The sequence below is a fragment of the Equus asinus genome, chromosome 26 (assembly GCF_041296235.1).
Source record: "Equus asinus isolate D_3611 breed Donkey chromosome 26, EquAss-T2T_v2, whole genome shotgun sequence".
Taxonomy (NCBI): Eukaryota; Metazoa; Chordata; class Mammalia; order Perissodactyla; family Equidae; genus Equus; species Equus asinus.
The window spans coordinates 35,153,818-35,171,456 of record NC_091815.1 but is presented as its reverse complement, the minus strand read 5'-3'; the positions used below and the strand labels follow the sequence as shown (position 1 = coordinate 35,171,456).

At 46.3% G+C, this 17,639-nt stretch overlaps 1 protein-coding gene across 6 annotated transcripts in view; it reads right to left on the bottom strand.

Annotated features, from left to right (window-relative positions):
- Positions 1 to 14,711, bottom strand: part of LOC106822323 (sialic acid-binding Ig-like lectin 6) — a 42,812-nt gene extending 28,101 nt beyond the window's left edge. The window contains exons 1-9 of one of the 6 annotated variants that reach the window (XM_070498842.1): positions 14,469 to 14,622; positions 14,026 to 14,391; positions 13,580 to 13,858; positions 13,332 to 13,412; positions 12,581 to 12,835; positions 12,213 to 12,497; positions 11,349 to 11,442; positions 10,922 to 11,003; positions 7,288 to 8,533 (exon numbers count right to left, since the gene is read on the bottom strand). In XM_070498842.1, coding sequence (XP_070354943.1) covers positions 8,360 to 8,533; positions 10,922 to 11,003; positions 11,349 to 11,442; positions 12,213 to 12,497; positions 12,581 to 12,835; positions 13,332 to 13,412; positions 13,580 to 13,858; positions 14,026 to 14,391; positions 14,469 to 14,511 — 1,659 coding nt within the window. In that variant the 5' untranslated portion in view covers positions 14,512 to 14,622 and the 3' untranslated portion in view covers positions 7,288 to 8,359. Of the gene's footprint in view, positions 1 to 7,280; positions 8,534 to 10,921; positions 11,004 to 11,348; positions 11,443 to 11,844; positions 12,498 to 12,580; positions 12,836 to 13,331; positions 13,413 to 13,579; positions 13,859 to 14,025; positions 14,392 to 14,468 lie in introns of those variants that run through there. The other 5 variants (XM_014827460.3, XM_070498843.1, XM_070498844.1 and 2 more) reach the window with 5 other exon arrangements.
- Between the last annotated feature and the right edge of the window lie 2,928 nt (positions 14,712 to 17,639).

Sequence of the window (17,639 nt, the reverse complement as noted above, 5' to 3'; positions counted from 1 at the left end):
AAACAGGCCCTCCCTCCGGCAAACCGCGCTGGGCGCCGCCATCTTGCCCGAAGGCGGAGAGCTCAGAACACGTGGCTCTCGACCCCCATCTAGTGGCGACAGGCGGTAACGGCAACTGAATTCTACCACCATGCGAAAAAACCGCTCCTCTACCATCCAGCAATTTATAAAAGCCCCAGACAAGAAGGAAAACAATAAAAACACAGAATTAAGTCCTGAGGACTTGCAAATAGGTAAACTAAGTGAAAATGAGTTCAGAGTAGCTATAATAAAAAAACTCAATGAGGTAGAGAGAAAGATAGAGAAACAAGCCAATGAGTTCTGGAGTTACTTCACAAAAGAGATTGAAATTGTAAAGAAGAATCAAACAGAATTACTAGAGATGAAAAACACAATGGACCAGATAAAACAGAATACGGATTCCCTGAATGCCCGTGTAGACACCACAGAGGAGCAAATTAGCATAATCGAAGATGGACAGGCTGAATGGCTCCAGACAGAGGAAGAAAGAGAACTAAGAGTTAAAAAAAAATGAGGAAAATCTCCAAGAGATAGCGGATTCAATGAGGAGAAAGAATTTAAGGATCACAGGAATTCCCGAGAACATGGAAAAGGAAAATGGAGCAGAAAGTATGCTTAATGAAATTATAGATGAGAACTTCCCAAATCTAGGGATTGAGGGAGAAATGTGTGTAGAGGAAGCTTTCAGATCTCCTAGATTTGTCAATGTAAAAAGAGCTACTGCAAGGCATATAGTAGTACAAATGGCAAAAATGAAAGACAAAGAAAGAATACTCAGGGCAGCAAGACAGAAGAAAATAACTACAAAGGAACTCCTGTCAGACTTTCAGCGGATTTCTCTACAGAAACCTTACAAGCTAGGAGAGAATGGAGTGACATATTCAAAACCTTAAAAGATAAAAATCTTCAGCCAAGAATACTCTATCCAGCAAGAATATCCTTCGTATATGAGGGAGAAATTAAATCTTTTCCAGACAAAGAAAAGTTAAGGGAATTTGTAACCAAAAGTCCTCCACTACAAGAAATCCTCAAGAAGCCTCTTATACCTGAAAAAAGAAAAAAGGGAGAAAGGGTTCACAAACCACAGAGTAGGGAGACAGATAGATAGAACCAGAATAGGATAGCAAATATTCAACTATAGAATTAGGATAAAGGTAAGGAAACTACCAAAGCAAAGACGATCTTATCACTCTAACTACAAACTCATAACACAAGTTGGAATAAGAAATGAAAGTAATAGTTTAGGAGGGGAAGAGCAAAGGGACTAAATCAGTCTAGGCCAAGTAAGTAAGAGACCACCAGAGAATAGACTATATTACACACAAGATTCTAAATACAAACTTCAGGGTAGCCACTAAACTAAAAAACAGAACAGAGCCACAAAACATAAATAAGAAAAAAATCTAAGAAACCCAGCATAAGAAATTGCAGTATTAAATGGGTAGGCTAAAGCACACAGGAAGAGAAAAGCAGATAATGAGCGACAGATTGACAGCATTAAGTCCACATGCATCAATAATCATTTTCAATGTAAACGGATTGAACTCTCCAATAAAAAGACACACAGTGGCAAAATGGATTAAAGAACAATATCCAACAATTTGTTGCCTCCAGGAAACACACCTCAGCCCCAAGGACAAACACAGACTCAGGGTGAAGGGGTGGAGGACAATACTTCAAGCTAATAGCAAGCAGAAAAAAGCAGGTTTTGCAATTCTTATATCAGACAAAGCGGATTTCAAAATAAGATAGGTAAAGAGAGACACATAGGGACAATATCTAATGATCAAAGGGACACTTCATCAAGAAGAAATAACGCTTATAAATATCTATGCATCCAACATAGGAGCACCAAGGTTCATAAAGCAACTATTAACAGACCTAAAGGAAGATGTTAAAAACAACACAGTAATACTAGGGGACCTCAACACCCCACTCACATCAATGGACAAATCATCTAGACAGAAAATCAACAAGGAAATAGTGGAGCTAAATGAAAAACTAAAACAATTGGACTTAATAGACATATATAGATCACTCCACCCTGAAAGAGCTGAATACACATTCTTCTCAAGTGCACATGGAACATTCTCTAGGATAGACCATATGTTGGGAAACAAGGCAAGCCTCTACAAATTTAAACAAATTGAAATAATAACAAGTATCTTCTCCGATCATAATGCTATAAGGCTAGAAATTAATTACAAGAAAAAAGCTGAGAAAAGCACAAAGATGTGGAGACTAAACAATACACTACTGAACAAGCAATGGATCATTGAAGAAATTAAGGAAGAAATAAAAAAATACCTGGAAACAAATGAAATGATAACATGCCATACCAACTCATATGGGATACAGCAAAAGCTGTATTAAGAGGAAAATTCATCACAATCAGGCACATCTTAACAAACAAGAAAAATCCCAAATAAGCAATCTTACACTACACCTAACTGAACTAGAGGAAAAAGAGCAAACAAAGCCCAAAGTCAGCAGAAGGAGAGAAATAATAAAAATCAGAGCAGAAATAAATACTATTGAAATGAAAAAGGCAGAAGAAAGGATCAATGAAACAAAGAGCTGGTTCTTTGAGAAGATAAATAAAATTGACAAACCCCTAGCCAGACTTACAAAGAAAAAAGGGAGAAAGCTCAAATGAACAAAATCAGAAATGAAAGAGGAGAAATAACAACAGACTGTGCAGAAATACAACGGATTATAAGAGAATACTATGAAAAGCTCGATGCTAACAGAATGGATAACCTAGAGGAAATGGATAAATCCTCGGACTCCTACAATCTCCCAAAGCTCACTCAAGAAGAAGAAGACAATTTGAACAGACTGATCACAAGGAAAGAGATTGAAACAGCAATCAAAAACATCCCAAAGAATAAGACCCCAGGACCAGATGGCTTCCCTGGGGAATTCTACCAAACTTTCAGAGAGGATTTAATACCTATCCTTTTCAAGCTATTCTAAAAAATTAGGGATGATGTAACACTTCCTAACACATTCTACGAGGCCAACATCATGCTGATACCAAAGCCTGACAAGGACAGCATGAAAAAAGAGAACTACAGGCCAATATCACTGATGAATGTAGACGCAAAAATTCTAAACAAAATTTTGGCAACCGGAATTCAGCAATTTATCAAAAGGATCATACATCATGATCAGGTGGGATTCATACCAGGGACACAGGGATGGTTCAACATCTGCAAATCAATCAACGTGATACACCACATCAACAAACTGAGGAATAAAAAACACATGATCATCTCAATAGATGCAGAGAAAGCATTTGACAAGATCCAACAACCATTTATGATTAAAAACTCTGAACAAAATGGGCATAGAAGGGAACTACCTCAACATAATAAAGGCCATATATGACAAGCCCACAGCCAACATCATACTCAATGGGCAAAAACTGAGCGCCATCCCCCTGAAAACAGGAACTAGACAAGGATGCCCTCTATCACCACTCTTATTTAACATAGTATTGGAGGTCCTGGCCAGGGCAATCAGGCAAGAAAAAGGAATAAAAGGAATCCAAATAGGGAGGGAAGAAGTGAAACTCTCGCCGTTTGCAGATGACATGATCTTATATATAGAAAACCCCAAAGAATCCATTGGAAAACTCCTAGAAGTAATCAACAACTACAGCAAAATCAATTTGCATAAATCAGTAGAATTTCTATATTCTAATAACGAATTAACAGAAAAAGAACTCAAGAACACAATACCATTCACAATTGCAACAAAAAGAATAAAATACCTCGGGGTAAATTTAACTAAGGAAGTGAAGGACCTATATAATGAAAATTACAAGGCCTTTCTGAGAGGATTGGATGATGACATAAGGAGATGGAAAGACATTCCATGTACATGGATTGGAAGAATAAACATAGTTAAAATGTCTGTTCTACCTAAAGCAATGCACAGATTCAACGCCATCCCAATCAGAATCCCAATGACATTCTTTACAGAATTAGAACAAAGAATCCTAAAATTTATATGGGGCAACAAAAGACCCCGAATTGCTAAAGCAATCCTGAGAAAAAAGAACAAAACGGGAGGCATCACAATCCCTGACTTCAAAACATACTACAAAACTACAGTAATCAAAACAGCATGGTACTGGTACAAAAACAGGTGCACAGATCAATGGAACAGAATTGAAAGCCCAGAAATAAAACCACACATCTATGGACAGCTTATCTTTGACAAAGGAGCTGAGGGCCTACAATGGAGAAAAGACAGTCTTTTCAACAAATGGTGCTGGGAAAACTGGAAAGCCACATGTAAAAGAATGTAAATTGACCATTCTTTTTCACCATTCACCAAAATAAATTCAAAGTGGATCAAAGACCTAAAGGTGAGGCCTGAAACCATAAGGCTTCTGGAAGAAAACGTAGGCAGTACACTCTTTGACATCAGTATTAAAAGGATCTTTTTGGACACCATGTCTTCTCAGAGAAGGGAAACAATAGAAAGAATAAACAAATGGGACTTCATCAGACTAAAGAGCTTCTTCAAGGCAAATGAAAACAGGATTGAAACAAAAAAACAATCCACTAACTGGGAAAAAATATTTGCAAGTCATATATCTGACAAAGGCTTAATATCAATAATATATAAAGAACTCTCACAACTCAACAACAAAAAATCAAACAACCTGATCAAAAAATGGGCAGGAGACATGAACAGACATTTCTCCAAAGAAGATATACGGATGGCCAATAGGCACATGAAAAGATGCTCATCATCGCTGATCATCAGGGAAATGCAAATCAAAACTACACTAAGATATCACCTTACACCCATTAGAATGACAAAAATATCTAAAACTAATAGTAACAAATGTTGGAGAGGTTGTGGAGAAAAAGGAACCCTCATACACTGCTGGTGGGAATGCAAACTGGTGTGGCCACTATGGAAAACAGTATGGAGATTCCTCAAAAAGTTAAAAATAGAACCACCATACGATCCAGCTATCCCACTACTGGATATCTATCCAAAGAGCTTGAAGTCAGTAATTCCAAAAGTCCCAGGCACCCCAATCTTCATTGCAGCATTATTTACAATAGCGAAGACATGGAAGCAACCTAAGTGCCCATCAACAGATGAATGGATAAAGAAGATGTGGTATATATATACAATGGAGTACTACTCAGCTGCAAAACAGAGCAAAATCATTCCATTTGCAACAACATGGATGGACCATGAGGGAATTATGTTAACTGAAATAAGCCAGTTAGAGAAGGATAATCTCTGTATGACTCCACTCATATGAGGAATTTAAAAGTGTGGACAAAGAGAACAGATTAGTGGCTACCAGGGGAAAGGGGGGTGGGGGGGTGGGCACAAAGGGTGAAGTGGTGCACCTACAACACGACTGACAAACATTAATGTACAACTGAAAATTCACAAGATTGTAACCTATCATTAACTCAATAAAAATTAAATAAATAAAAAAGACTCAGCCTGAGGGATAAGCAGGACTTGGAGAGTCTGGAATAGGGAGGGAAGGGCATTTCAGGAGAAGGAACTGCATATGCAAAGTCAGAGTCACAGAGGCCTTGGCTCGGCTAGAGGTGTAGACATTGCCAGATGCAGGGAGAGGGAGGAATTTGGGGGAGAGTCCAGCACGGGACGGACCACAACTGGCCTTCAAATCCAGCCTGTGGTGTTGGCCCCTTGGTCTCTGGCCATGGAGAGGACATGCAGTTGTTCATACTCTGCAGGACGTGAACGATGATGTTCTCTGGAAACACAGTCTGGAGGCCTGTGTTGAGGAGAGAGATGAGGGCAAGAGATGGAGTGGGTTCAGAGATGCAGGGAAGAGATGAGGTCCCAGGAACAACCAGATCAGAATGGAGAGGAGATGGGCAGCAAGATGAGTTGTGTAGGAGGAAGGAGAACAAGACTTATGGATGGGTGGATTGGGAAGAAGGGAGGGAGGTACACTGGAGAATTACACCCAGGTTCTGGCCTTGGAGATGGGGCCAAGGTGTCATCATTGTGATGTGGAACCTAGCAGAGAAGTTGGTTTAGGGAGGAAGGTGGAAGCTCCACTTTGGCCATGCTGAATGGAGCAATCCTGGGGGCCAAACTTAGGGAGGTGTGCGATGGGATGCTGGGTGGTGAGACACCCCCATCATTTAGATGAAGGGATTTCCTGGGGTTATGTTTGCATCCTCCATGTCCCCAGCAGGCTTTGCCACCTTCCTCCTGTGGCATTTCATTCTAAGAGAAGAGACCAGAACCTATGAGTCTAGTCAGATAGTGGTACAGCTGGCAGCTGGCTCACCCCTTCCTCCCAGTTCAGAGACTGGAGGGGAGACTGAGGTGGGAGAGGGCAGCTCTGGGGCACACAGGTACCTGCCATCCTGGATACGCCGTGGCTGGGGCACAGTGGCTGCCCCTGTGGATCCTCTACCCCTATCCCACTGCCTGACCCGCTATGCCCCTCAGGCACTACGTGCCCCCTGCCCTCCCCACACCTACCTTTCCCCCCGGGACAATGCTCACATGAGGAAGATGAGGCAGAGGAGGAGCAGGGTCTTCACAGTCACTTCCACAATGACCACCAGAACCACTTCTGCCACGGGCCCTGATCTCCCTGCAGGAAAGTGGGATGAGGATGGATCCACCTGCTACACCACAATCCTGTGTCCTTCTGCTCCCAGTAGGACTCTGGACATTGGTTCTCCAGGCCCTTCTCCATCACTGGATGCGGGACCAATTGTGCCTGGGTCTCACCCCACCCCACGTCCTGACTGTCCAGCATTAGACAGAGAAATATTGCATAAGCTGGACGTCGTTAAAATGACAAACTTCTGTTTGTCAATAGACACTACTGTGAAAGGGAAAGGCTAACCTATTTTGGGGGAGGAAGGGACTTGCTCCTGGATACGAAGGACATGTTTCTCCTGTGTAACTGGTGGCTGTGCACAAGTGCTAGGAATCCTGAGACAGAGGGACAGGAACTGGAGGGGGTCACCTCCAATGGACTTATTGTCAGTTTTCAAAATTTGTTAGGACGTTCTGGTTGTTTGCTTTTGTATGCACAGTTTAGAATTAGCTCATCAATTTCTACAAAATCTCTCACTGAGAATTTGAGATTGCACTGAATTTATCCATCCATTTGGGAAAACTGAGATCCTAACAATATTGAGTCTTCCAGTCCATGAACATGGTATATATCTCCATGTATTTAGGTCTTCTTTAATTTATTTAAGCAATACCTTGTATTCTTTCAATGTAAAGGACTTGCATATATTTTATTCAATTTATTTCATAGTTTCCTAACAGGAAACCACACCTTTAAAAAAAAAAGTTGAATTTCTAATTGTCCTGGGCCAATACATAGCACTGAAAAGGAATTTTATTATTTGAACTAGTATCTTAACACTTCACTAAACTCCTTTATTGGTTTTAGCAGCTTCTTTGTGGATAACTTTAGCTTTTCTATGTGTACAACCATGTTGTCTGTGAATAAAGACTACTTTACTTCTTACTTTATGAAGGGGGGCTCTTATTTCTATTTCTTGGACTTATTGGCCTGGGAAGAACCTACAATATATTGTGGAGTAGAAGTGGCAAGAGGAGCCATCCTTGCCTCATCTCTAATCCTAGGGGAGAAAGTTCTATGGCCTCTTGGACTGGCCTCTCCAAGCCCTAGGAGAAATTGTGAGCAGAAACTTTCTATTAAAACAACCAAAGTCATGACACAAGCCTGTGTTCAGAGTTCACGAAGAGCTTCACATCAGGACTGTTTTTAGCTGTTTTTTATGTCTGTTTCCATGGCTCTCTCACAATAATCTGATTAGAGGGTTGATTCCTCTCCTTTGCAGAACAGTAAAGTGAACACAGAGAGATTAAAGGGACTCAGTCAATCAGTGGCATAGATGGATTTGAACTCAGTTCTCTTGGATGCAAGTCCTGTGGTCTTCCACATATACTAGGGGCTTCATACCATTGACGAGAAGGCCATCAATTTTAACATAATCAGAGGCTGAGTGTTATGAACTGAAAAATCATAAAATTAATAGGTTGAATTCCTAACCCCCAGTACATCAGAATATCACTGTAATTGGAGATAGGGTCTTTAAAGAAGTAATTCAGTCAAAATGGGGTCGTTACAGTGGGCCCTAATCCAATACATCTGGTATCATTATAAGAAGAGGAAATCTTTGTAAGAACAGGGAAGACGATGGGAAGACACAGGGAGGAGATAGCTGTCTGCAAGCCCAGGAGAGAGGCCTCGGAAGGAACCAGCCCTGCCAACTTGTGGATCTCAGACTTCCAGCCTCCAGGACTGTGAGAAAATAATTCCTCACTTGTGTGGCTTGACCTCTTCATACTCGTTGTTGCTGTCTTTTTGTTCCTGAGGCTTGTGAAATCTGAGGAAAGCATAGTTGAGCTCCTCTTCCTCTCTTGAGATAGGGCTCGCCCCAGCAGCGGCTGGGTGGTCTGTGGGGGACTCTGTCCCAACCTGGTGCTGATGCGCCTGAGTGGAAGGAAGAGAAGGGACTCAAAGCTGGGCAACAAGGTCTGGGAGAGGGCAGCCAAGACCAGAATGGGAGTAGGACAGATGGAACGTTGATCATTTACCCATTCATTTATTCAAAGATGTAATATTTGAGATTGGAATATCCTTAATGAGTGTTTATGTTTAACACCTTAGATTTAAAAAAGAAAAAATGCCTGGATAGGATAGTATTATCATATTCATCTTATAAATAGTAAAACTAATGCTAAGAGAGATTGCATGCATTTGCCTGAAGACACATATCTCTATACATGCACCACTGAGCCAGGACTCAAATCCAGTTCTTTCTGGCTATAGCACCGTCCTCTGTTGGGACTGTGTGCCAGGTGCTGTGCGTGGAGTGATGAAGAAAGCAGGCCCAGCCCTTGACACCATGCAGCTGGTGGTTTTCTAGCAGAGGCAGCTACTAAATGAACAGAAAACAAATACATTTCAAGTTCTCAATTTGGAACAGGAGATATTTTGAAATAGAAAGCAGGGGCAGGCAGGGCACACCCACTTTCCAGACAGGCCCTAGAAGACATAGACCAGGTCTTGCAGGAAAAATTGCAACAGACATCTTGCCCCTGTCTGCTTCCTGCCCACAGCACCCTCAGGCTACCGACACATGAAACAGAAACTGAAACAGCAGCTCAGAGAGGCAAAGACAAACACTTCTCAGATCCGGAGGAAAAGGCTTCTCTATTGAAGAGCAAATAGAAGAGAGGGAGAAGGCTGCCCAGAGTGGGCGAAGGCAAGATGAAAGCCAACGATGGATCAACTATGCTAGTCTACTGCAGCCAAAACATGGGAAAGAAGGAAAGGTGTCTGTGAAGAACCATAACTACAGTATTTGCATATGGATGAAACTCACCCATCAAAAGACAGAGACAGAGATTTTAATAGAAACAAGATGGTTATTCACTGATTTATTGCAGAAATATTTATTGAGGACCTACTATGAGTTTTGAGTCAGGCATTCCTCTAGGCCCTGGGGATGCAACAGGGAAGAAAACAACATCAACAAACCGCCCTTGGGACTCACTCGCTGGGGTAAGGAGTCCTGTGCTCAGTATGCCCCAGGTGCTGTTTTAAGTACTGCTCATAACTACTTGGTGACGTAGGGTCACCTCAGATCTCCATGTCACAGAAAATAAACAGAGGTCAAAGAGGGCACATCATTCATTCAGGGTCACACAGCTCATCAGTAGGGAAAGGGGATTTGGATGCAGGCCGTCTGGCTCCAGAGTACATTCTTTGAACCACTGGGCTCTACTGACCACAAGAGACAGTCATTTAAAAAAAAGTTGCTGGAGCTGTGAAAGCAAAGTAACGGAAAAGATGCATCCTGATTCCTGGCATCCACGATTCCATCCTCAGGATTCCTGATGGGGTCTTAGCACACCCCGAGGATTCCATTCCCCAGATCGACCAAGGAGAAACAGGACAGGGAGTTAAGTAAACTGAATTAAAAAAAAAAAAAAGATTTTCTCTCTGCCTGTTCTACTAGTTATTGAGAAAGGAGTTTTGAAATAATTAACTATAATTGTGGGTGTGTCTATTTCTCCTTGCAGCTCGGTCAGTTTTCCTTCATTTGCTTTGATGAATGATGCTCTGTTATTGGGGGCATACATGTTTAGGATTTTTATATCTTTTAATAAAGTGATAGAGCCAGCTATATAGAGTAAATGTTGCAGGTTCCATTTTTTGAAGTTCCAGAACGGACAAAACTAATCTTTAGTGACAGAAATGAGCGATTGCTGGGAAAGGGGGCATAGACTGGGAAGGGGAGCAAGGGAATTTTTGGGAGTGATGGAAATGTCCCTTATCTTGACTGAGGACATGGTTACAGGGTGTACACATTTTTCCAAATTTTATCTAGCTTACACCTAAAATGGATGCATTTATTCTATGTAAAGTATACTTAAATAGATTCCATGTTAATTAAATAAACTTTGTTGTAAATTTGAAAAGTGCTAAATGGGGGTGATGAACTGTGACTTTGAGGTGCTAAGGGCTCTCTAACCTAGGGCCCATGTCCATCAATTTCCTTGGACCCAGTGGGTCTGACACAGACTGGGTTTCGGCCATCACTCTTCCCTGGTAGTCAACACTAGAAGGAAAGGCTAACATTTCCAGGTGAAAATGACAATCAGATTATGAGACATGAATAGCCCAAACAAACCAACTGTTCTACATACTTATCTCGCCAGAAGCAGAGCCATCAGAGCAGTTGGACAGTAATTTAAAATGACCACACGTGGAACTCCGGGAGTGTTGGATGTAAATATGGAAATACCTAAGGGCCCTTCCTGAGGGGCATCCACCAGGGATATTGTTAAATGGAGCTCATGTCCCGTCACTCACCCCAGAGCCTGAGCTCTCAACTGGGCTCACATCGTCCGTGCTCTCCACTGGCTGAGCTGCCTTCTTCCTGCAGGTCTTCACTCTAAGGGAACAGCCGTGACCTTTCAGCCTGGTTATTTGGGGCTTGGAGTATGCAGACCACCCTCTACTCCCCGTGAAGACCATGGAAGTGCTGAATGAAGTAGGAGCAGGTAGGACCCCTCTCCAGGTGCTCCCCCTAACCCAAGAGCTGAGCCAAGAGCTGGGAAGAGACTGCATGCTTGGCCCTATTGGTTACAGGCTGATTCATGCCACAAGTCAGCCTCCCTTCCCCAGTTCCTGGCTTTCCAACCAGTCCAGTTCATCCACCTCAGGTTTTTTGAGATTCTGAGACCTTATGCTCTTCCCACCCCAGGTCTCTCTTTCTGTCCCTGGAGCCCATTCTCACCTGAAGATGAGAAAAAGGCAGAGAGAAAGCAGAGCCACGATGCCAGCTCCCCCGACTGCTCCCAGGACCCCCTCGGCCCTGGGTTCTGGTTTACCTGCAGATAATTTGACTTTAGGGTGAACTCCAACCCCCCACACATGGCATCCTCCCAACTGGCCACTTCTCTCTCTGTCTGTTCCCTGAGTGTACCCAGTCCTCAAACAGGACTCAGTCGCTCTGCATTCCATTGTGCTGTAGACCCTGGACCAGCCCCTTCTCCTGGCCACGGGACTGAGGAACTTACACCCTCAGCCACTCTGGTCCAGGTTTTGGGGCTCCTCTCCTCCAAGCTCCATCTCTCTGGAGCTGTTATGGGTTAAACTCTTTCCCCCTCAAAATTCATGGGTTGAAATTCACCCCCACAGCTGTATCACCCACCCTGTACCCCACAAAAAATGTGACCTTCTTTGGACACTGAGTCTTTGCAGTTGTAAAGGTAAAATGAGGTCCTTAGGTTGGGCCCTTATCCAATATAATTCGTGTCCTCATTAAAAAGGGGAAATTCGCGCACACACACAGGGAGAACACCAAGTAATGATGAAGGCAGAGTTTTGGGTGATGCTTCTACAAGCCAGGGCATGCCAAACATTGCCAGAAAACCATCAGAAGCTGAGGGAGAGGCCTGGGACAGAGTCTCACAGCCTCAGAGGGAACCAGCCCTGCTGACCCCTTGATCTCAGGCTTCTGGCCTCCAGAAATGTGACATGATAAATCTCCATTGTTTAACCTCCTGTCTGAGGTACTTTGTTAGCACAGCCATAGGAAACTAAAACAAGGTTCCAGGATCCTCGTTCCCCAGGTGTCACCTATCAGGAGACCCCAGACCTGGCAGCAGCAGGACAGTCATGCTCCGGGCCCCATGGACATTTGAGGCCTCACAGCTGAGTCTGAGGCCGGAGCTGAGCCCCCAGCTGAGGCTCAGGGAGCTGTTGGCCCAGGGCCCAGAGGAGCTGGAGGTGATGATGAAGGAGGCGTTGCTGCTGTTCCCCTCCAGCAGACCCTCCCCCAGGCGCCAGTGCAGGGAGGGAGCCGGCTGGGCTTGGGATGAGCAGCCACAGTGCAGACCCTCATCCTCCCAGGAGCAGGAGGGTCCCAGCAGCTGTGGGGGGTCTGTGGGGAGGGAGGAGAAGGTCAGCGATGCCTCTGCCCTCCCCAGGACCCAGCTTTCCTGCCCCAGGGGTCCCCACACTCACAGACCATGGAGAGGCTCACAGAGACAGTTTGGGAGCCCAGCGCATGCCGAGCGAGGCAGGTGAAGTCTCCTCCTGTAGTCCCTGTTCGAGGCAGCTCCAGGATGGCAGTGGTGGAGATGGGGGTGGCGTTCAGGGCTGGGGACCCCCGGAACCAGCTCAGCTCTGCAGGGGGGTTGCTGTCAGCAACACAGAGCAGCCGCAGAGCCTGGCCCTCCAGGATGGGAAGAGTCGAGGCATTTTGCAGGATCATGAGGGCTTTGGGGAGAGAGATGCAGAGAGAGAGACAAAGACAGAGATGGGGTGGGCGAAGCTGGCATCTCTCTGCATGTTAACTCTGAGGGCGAGACCAGCAGAGTCGGGCCTCAGACCTTCAGAAGATGCCCAGACGATTCCCCTGGAGCTGCTCAGAGTGTCGGGCAGATGGAGGACAGAGGCATCAGGACAGGGATGGAGGAAACAGCTAATGAGTCATGAGGGGCTTGCAGAAGGAGGGAATAAAACATCAGAGAGGAGGGTGAAGCTAGAGGGATGTGATGGCTTCCTTTGGATTTGGCCAGAAAAACTGTGGGTGAGCCAAGGATTAACTTCAGGGAGTTGGGATTTGTAGGGCTTTCCTCCATGCTCTCCCCATGTCTGACATCAGTAGCTGGTTCCTCACTTTTCTCTAACTTGGTCCCCGGCCAATTGGAGCTCTAGATCCAGCTAGACCCTACATCCATCCCAGCTCTGGAGAGAAGAGGTTCTTTCCTACCTGTGCTGTTTCCTTGGGAGATGCTGATGGCCATGTTCTGCGGAGCATCTGGGACAGAAGGATGTAGCAGCCTCAACATCCCTGGCGATGGATGGGTGGGCATTGGGCCTTTCCCCCCAGGACCCATGGAAACAGGTAAAGGAGGACCCTTTCCTGTTGGACTAGCAGGACCCCAGCATCAAACCCTGCCCCAGCTCTGCCCTGGCTCCACCCACTCGGGGATGTAGGTGTCCTGGCCCAGCACTCACAGGTAACGTTGAGCTGGATGGTTGTTTCCACAGTCACACCAGCTGCAGGGAACTTCACCTGACAGGTGAGGTTGGTGCTGTGGTCCTGGGACCCTGGGGTGAGGGTGAGCACCGAGGAGAAGAGGGTCCTGGGGCCGAGGGAGGTGAAGGCAGCTGATGTCCAGGAGAAGATGGGGGGTGTGCCCTGCTCACAGGCCCAGGGCACAGAGCACGTCAGATTTCTGGGTCGACCGGACTCCAGGGGCCCCAAGATATGGATGTCGGGCCTGCGGGTCGGGGCTGGAAAGGAGAGAGAGAGGGTTGGGTCCCCTCAGCATGTTTTCAGCCTGCCCAGGGTCATTTCATGACCGTCCCCACCTCACCCCACCCACAGGAGGAACAGAACCTTCATTTTTCTACTTCCGGTGTCCCATACTCTGGGGATTTTCCCTGGGCCCCTACCATACCTGTCACATTCAGAGAGAATGTCTTATCTAGATATGAGTATTTTGTGAAGGATTTCTCCATATGAAAGAAGTAATTCCCACTGTCCCCCATGTTGACGTCTCTGATGCTCAGGGAGCAGTTGTTGGCCTGGGGGTCTCCGAGGAGGAAGAACCGGCCCTGGGTGCTCTCGTGCAGCTTCTGGTTTGGTTTGTTTGTGGCCACTGGAGGATCACGGTTTCTATCCATCCCTTGCCGGAACCAAAACATGTAGGGGGTTCCAAAGGGAGTCCACGGGTAGGAAAATTTGCAGGCCACGAGGACACACAGGCCCTCCTGCACTGTCACGGACTCTGGCAGCTCCAGCTGGTAGTTCTGAGCCATGGGCACTGGGGAGAGAGGGAAAATCAGCCTGGAGCTCCAGGGTCTCCCCAGATTGGGGTCCCCTCTCCCCTCAGTCACTCACCTCTCCACAGCACAGGCAGCAACAGCAGCACCCGCAGCGACATTTTGTCTTCATGCCCTGGGACGGTCAGCCTTCCGGGGTCCCTCTGAGAGAGCAGAGAACATCGCAGATGTGGGAGGGCAGCAGAAGCTTAGGCAGGAAGCCTGTGGTAAGAACAAAGGGGCACAAGCCCAGAAGAGAAAGTTCAGACTCACAGAGTCAGCTATGTCCGCCCCCTTTTAGATCACCCACGCCCGTTGCTGCATGTGGCAAATGAACCTGAAGCTCAGAGAGGCAAGGGGCTTGCCCAAATAAGGCAGCAAGGGAGGACGACAGCCCCCAAGTCCTGCCTCCTGGGCCCACACACAGAAGTCTGTACTGGAGAAATAATTCCTTCCTACCTGGCCAGCTCCTGGAGAGTCAAGAGTGCCGAGAGGATGACTTCCCCATGAGGACAACCTTTTTATTTTCCTATGACGAGGCCTGAGAAATCTGATATAAGTTCTTAGCTATTAGCTGAACTCCTCTGGCGCTTCTATACACAGACCTACCACCTCCCAGCATCGTCACCTGGCATGTAGGGCTGGGGTCACTATCTTGGGACCCTATCATCTGAGTGGTTACTTAGGAAAGGTGGAGGGCTTGGGACCCAGTGGGAGAAAGAAGCATCTTCTTACATAAGCCTCTGATAGCACTATTTAGACCCCAAGATGGTTGCACTTCAGGTGAAAGTGGTATAAATTTGGGGTATCTGATCCAAACTGGAAAGGAGAAAAAGACTCCGACCCCAGAGTGTGATCCTTTGGGCAGCCTCCACATCGACCTCCCTCTCTCTCAGCCCCGTGGTCTTGATCACCTTCCCCAGGCTCCAGATAAAGAGCAGTTGTGGGGGTTCTCTCTTGGGGAACTTGCTACTTGTCACCTTCAGAGACAGTGTCATATATTGGCAGTCATATTTCACATAATACTTCTCTGTCCTAAAGTCTTCCCACTTTCCCATGTCTTGGCAAATCTGACACTCAGAGAGCAATTGTGGGCCCTGGGTCCCCAAGGAGATTGAGTTCACCCCAGAATTTCTCTCCTAATTTTTGGTAGGGTCTGTGGCCAGAGGGGGATTATGATGTCTGTTGGCTACCTCCAGAGTCTGAAGGCGGGAGGCAAGTGGGCTAAAGTCAGTGCCAGAAAATCCATGAGTTGGATTGGAGAATGGGATAGGATAGGCCCTCCTTCATGTTCACTGACTGAAGGTTACAGACTGCACCCCCACCATCCACCAAGGACCACTGCAGGACACAGAGTCTGACCGCAACTCTGTCGGGAAAGCTCTGCCTCAGACCTGTTGCCCTCACAGTTGTGGCCACTGAAGCATCAGCATCTCTGGGCTGCAGAGGATCGTCTAGATTCCCTTGATCCCACCTGATCAGCCTCTCCCAGCAGGGAGGTGGGAGCACCTGTGAGGTAGTCAGCAAGCTGAGGGCTCTTTCTCAACTGAAGTATATGGTTTCTGCCCCAAACTTCTCCCTTCAGCAAGAATACCTAGCTCTCTCTCTCTCTCAGGCCACTGAAAGGGAAGCAAAAGCTGAGCTCTTCTCCCCGAGACCATAACAGTGTGGACCCTTCTTTCTTCCTGTTCCCTGAAACCCCACTTCTCACTTCCAGAAGACCACCCATGCTTCCCTGAAGAGAGATGTGGAGTTTTAGGTTCTAGTTTCCCCAGATATTTTTGTTTGGAGTCTGTCTCATGGGGACAGAGGAGTGAGAGACCAAGACTCCCCTGGGACTGAATCCTCTCTGTGTTGGACCCACTCCAGGGCCGGAGCACCATGGAGGCCTCAGGTAGCACTGGGTGAACTCTTGAATTCATCTGCAGGGAGAGACCCTATGGACAGAGGCTGAGGCTGAGCCTGGAGCCCTGTCTCCAGTGCCAGACTTGGGTGAGCTGTGAGGCTTCAGGATGAGACTGAACTTGTGACTCAGTCTTTGCTCCTCCTCACATTTCCCATGAGCCCTGCACATACGTGTGTACAGAATATCTCTCCTCATCTCCTCTACAGCTCCTCCTACCTCCACAATTCTCCTCCATGAGATGACCACCTAATTCCCCTCTCCTTACTTATCTCCCTCTTGTAGCTTCTAATTCTCCCACTGATAGAGATCCATCTCTAACATCACAGAATGCCTTTCCCAATCTCAGCAGGGTCCCTCGTGTGCCTAAGCACTTTGAATATCTCCCATCACTTCCAAAGACAATGCTTCAGTCAACATCCTGATATTCATTTCTTCATTTATCTTATAGACATTGAGGCATATTTTTAAAAAATCTTTCAGGCTTTGGCACAGAGCTAGAGAGAGTAAAGTACCACAAGTCTTGTTCTCTGTCCTTCAAAGCTCCATTTAGGTACCAGGCAGAGACTAAGTGAGAGAAAGAGTGGAAGAGCAGGAGAGGGTGGAGGAGAGAGACAGAGAAACAGAGATATAAGTGTGTTGGGGAGAGAGGCCCCACGTGTCTGTAAGGGGTGGAAGAGGCGGAGATGGGGGATTTCTCCAGAGAGCAGTGGGTTTCTGAAGAGACTGGTGATGGACTCTTCCCTGAGAAGCAGGTGAGAAATCCCTCTCTGTCTGAATATAGGGTCCTATTTTCTGGGAGAGGCAAGGAGCCTGAGAAGGCCCTACCTAGATTGAGGAGCCCTTTCCCTGTTCATATCCGGTCCCCAGGCCCCTCCCAATTCTCCCATTAGGGTTGGCCTACAGGAGGCGGACGCTGTTTTGAGCCAAGCGACAGCCTTGGTCCCTACCCCAGAAAGTAGGGGGTTGGCGCTCACCATGGTGCTGAAGCAGCACTGGGTGCCGAGTTTAGGAATAACTGGGCTGTGTGGAGGGGTCTGACTAGACAGAACCCAGATCTGAGCCTCAGATCAGGAAAGCAGCTGATTCAGAGGTAGTGGACCGCCTATGAGGGAGAAAACTTGGGAAGGGCCTACCCTCTGGTCTGGGGGCGGGGATTCCCCTGTGCCCTTCCTCGTTCTTTACTCTCTGGAGTGTCGTGATGGGCTCTACCAAGCTGGTGAATCAAAGCCAGCAGCAGCCCAACTCTAAACTTCTTGTTAGGTGAGAAAAATAAAGCCCTATTTGTTAAAGTTCCTGAAAGTCAGCTTTTTTGGTAGCTTAGAGCAAAATGAATTTCCAATTGAT